Source organism: Galeopterus variegatus, unplaced genomic scaffold, assembly GCF_000696425.1.
Source record: "Galeopterus variegatus unplaced genomic scaffold, G_variegatus-3.0.2 Scaffold2184, whole genome shotgun sequence".
Taxonomy (NCBI): Eukaryota; Metazoa; Chordata; class Mammalia; order Dermoptera; family Cynocephalidae; genus Galeopterus; species Galeopterus variegatus.
In genome coordinates, this window is record NW_007728295.1 from 301,096 (window position 1) to 303,511 (window position 2,416).

The following is a 2,416-nucleotide window of genomic DNA, read 5'->3' on the forward strand; positions in this document are numbered from 1 at the left end:
ACAGGAAGACAAGCACTTGAATGACCTAGTGAATGGGGGTTTAATGATGCTGATGTGCTATATGAAATGTGGACAAATTGAATTTGGGTTATTCCCAGTCCTGAAGTCATCTCTCTCATTAAACTGTCAATAAGTTGGGTTATTGTTGTTTACAGTTCTTCTAATGTGTCCCACTTTTTTTTTAAGCTGCTTAAGGAGATATCTAGGAAACGCAGAAGCATCCGTTATGGGAGAGAAGTTGAATTAAAGCCATATATTGCTGCTCATTTTGATGTTCTTCCCACTGAATTCACCCTGGGGGATGACAAGCATTATGGTGGATTTACAAACAAGCAGCTTCAAAGTGGTCAAGAATATGTCTTCTTTGTGTTAGCTGTGATGGAACATGCAGAGTCTGTAAGTTATTTACGATAGCATGTGTTTCCTATGGTCTGCTTATACATTTTACTGGAATATGGTTATTTGGGGATATGTAGATATATGTCCATTCTAATTATTTCTCATGAGTTGTCCTTAACTAAGTTTAATATCAGGCTGCCCACTCTTTGAACATTGCTGAGTATACTGCTTGACATTGCATTAGAAACAAGACCGTGCTTCTCATGACGGAGAATTTAGGTGGACTTATAGTACATGAAGTGCCAGATTGATAAGACATAGTTCTTGAGATCTTTCAACGTAACACACATAACATGGTATTACAGCCATCACTGTTTACAATCGCCTTTCCTCATCCTTTTAAAAATGACTGTTTGCCAAAAAAAAAAAAAAATTTTCATCTTGCCTAATACCTGATAGACATTAGCCTATGTGATTACAGTGGGAACTAACAAGCTCTGCAGGGTAAAGGGCATTAAGAAAAAATCACGATTTGTAATAATAATATGCTTATAATAAATAATATTTAAAAGAATCCTGAAAAAAATAAACAGTGAATATTTTTTAATTTAATAAACTCTACATTATCACTTTAAAAAAATACTATATTTCCAGGTATTCAAAAATATTGACTTTGGAGGTGATTGTATTTATTCTCCTATAACTGCCAGGTAGACCACAATGCCTCTACCCAGATTCACAGAGAAGGTCTGTCTAGGAGGAGGCAAGCACAGCCGGCTTCTTTAATTATAGCAATTTACGAGTGACTTTATCAGTGAAAAGCCAAGAAAGTTAGGAAATAATTCAATAAAACAGAGAATTCCTAAGGTACTCTAAATAATGAGTTGTCTTTTATGTAATTCATCTTGCTCTTATGTCGTTTTATGCTTCAGATGCTTTGAATGTTTAAAAAAAGAGAGAACTAAAGAAATTGTAGATGAAAAGGCAGGTTGGATTTTGTAGTGGCAGTTCACATTAACATTTAATGTACGTTTTCTAAACTGTATCTTTCTGATCAGGGCCTAAATCTGACAGGCGTGGCAACTCTGAGCCAGTGACTTCCCGTTTGTAAGAAGCCCACTTTTTATCAAAGGTTTCTCCACATTCAGGTGTTAGCATGTACAGCGGGGACTCTTTTCAAATGACTGGAGGAATTCCCCTGTGGAAAATCAAAACACAAAGGCAGCCTCTCTGCCTGGTTTACCTTTGTGCACAGAATGTCATTTGAAAACAAAGTGACGGCCTTCCTGGAATTTTAATGTATGGATATGCTTTCTCTTTCTAGTGGAAGGTTTTAAGGTGGAACATCAAAGGAATGAAATATCGGAAATCATCTTTTTCTTCTTTTAAAAGAATAATTTTCAGATATTTGAGAGGAATTTTCTTTAAATAGCTCTAGGAATGTTTCAAAAAGCACATTCACAGCATTGAGGTAGATCAGAGAATCTAGCAAAAAAGAGAAATCTCATCTGATCAGGCAGGTTGTATCACTCTCAGAGACACTGCTATCTAAAGTCTCCCAGATATTTCCACTAGTGTTTAAATGGGTCACCACTGATGAAGAATCCACCCCTTCCCTTAGTATGTCTTCTCATTTTTTTATTAATTATAAAATTAGAATTTTGTTCCAAATATGTTATCTTTTTCAACATTGCTCTCAAAGTGAGCAGCATTTCTTTTATGTTTCATATATATTTTCAGGCCAGCATTTACTTTATAGAAGAGACTTGTATCCAACTAGTATAGTGTTTGTAATGATATAGTTCTTTTGTTAAGTCTCAAATTTTCGTGACATTGTTAATAATGTTTGTAACCACTACAAGAGTGGATTAGTAATTTGCAGAGAGAAAATATTCCCGATCCCTTCTCCCACAGAGACATGAGCTTTCCCCCAAACCATTGTCTCAAGTTCAGAATATCAGAGAACTGGTTTAGAATGATCTAAAGTTTCACCTCTTCTATAACTCCCTCACACCTTACAAATTCAGCTTTTCATGATGCTGGTATCGTTTTTATGGCTTTGTTTTCTTTTCATTTG

The 2,416-nt window shown here is 35.3% G+C and overlaps 1 protein-coding gene across 1 annotated transcript in view; it reads left to right on the forward strand.

Moving 5' to 3' along the window:
* LOC103597074 (receptor-type tyrosine-protein phosphatase delta) overlaps window positions 1-2,416 on the forward strand; it is a gene marked incomplete at its 3' end in the record, with an annotated part of 296,277 nt that overhangs the window by 282,271 nt on the left and 11,590 nt on the right. Inside the window, exon 21 of the mRNA XM_008580873.1 lies at window positions 187-396. Within this exon, the coding sequence (XP_008579095.1) occupies window positions 187-396 (210 nt within the window). The remainder of the gene's footprint in view (window positions 1-186; window positions 397-2,416) is intronic.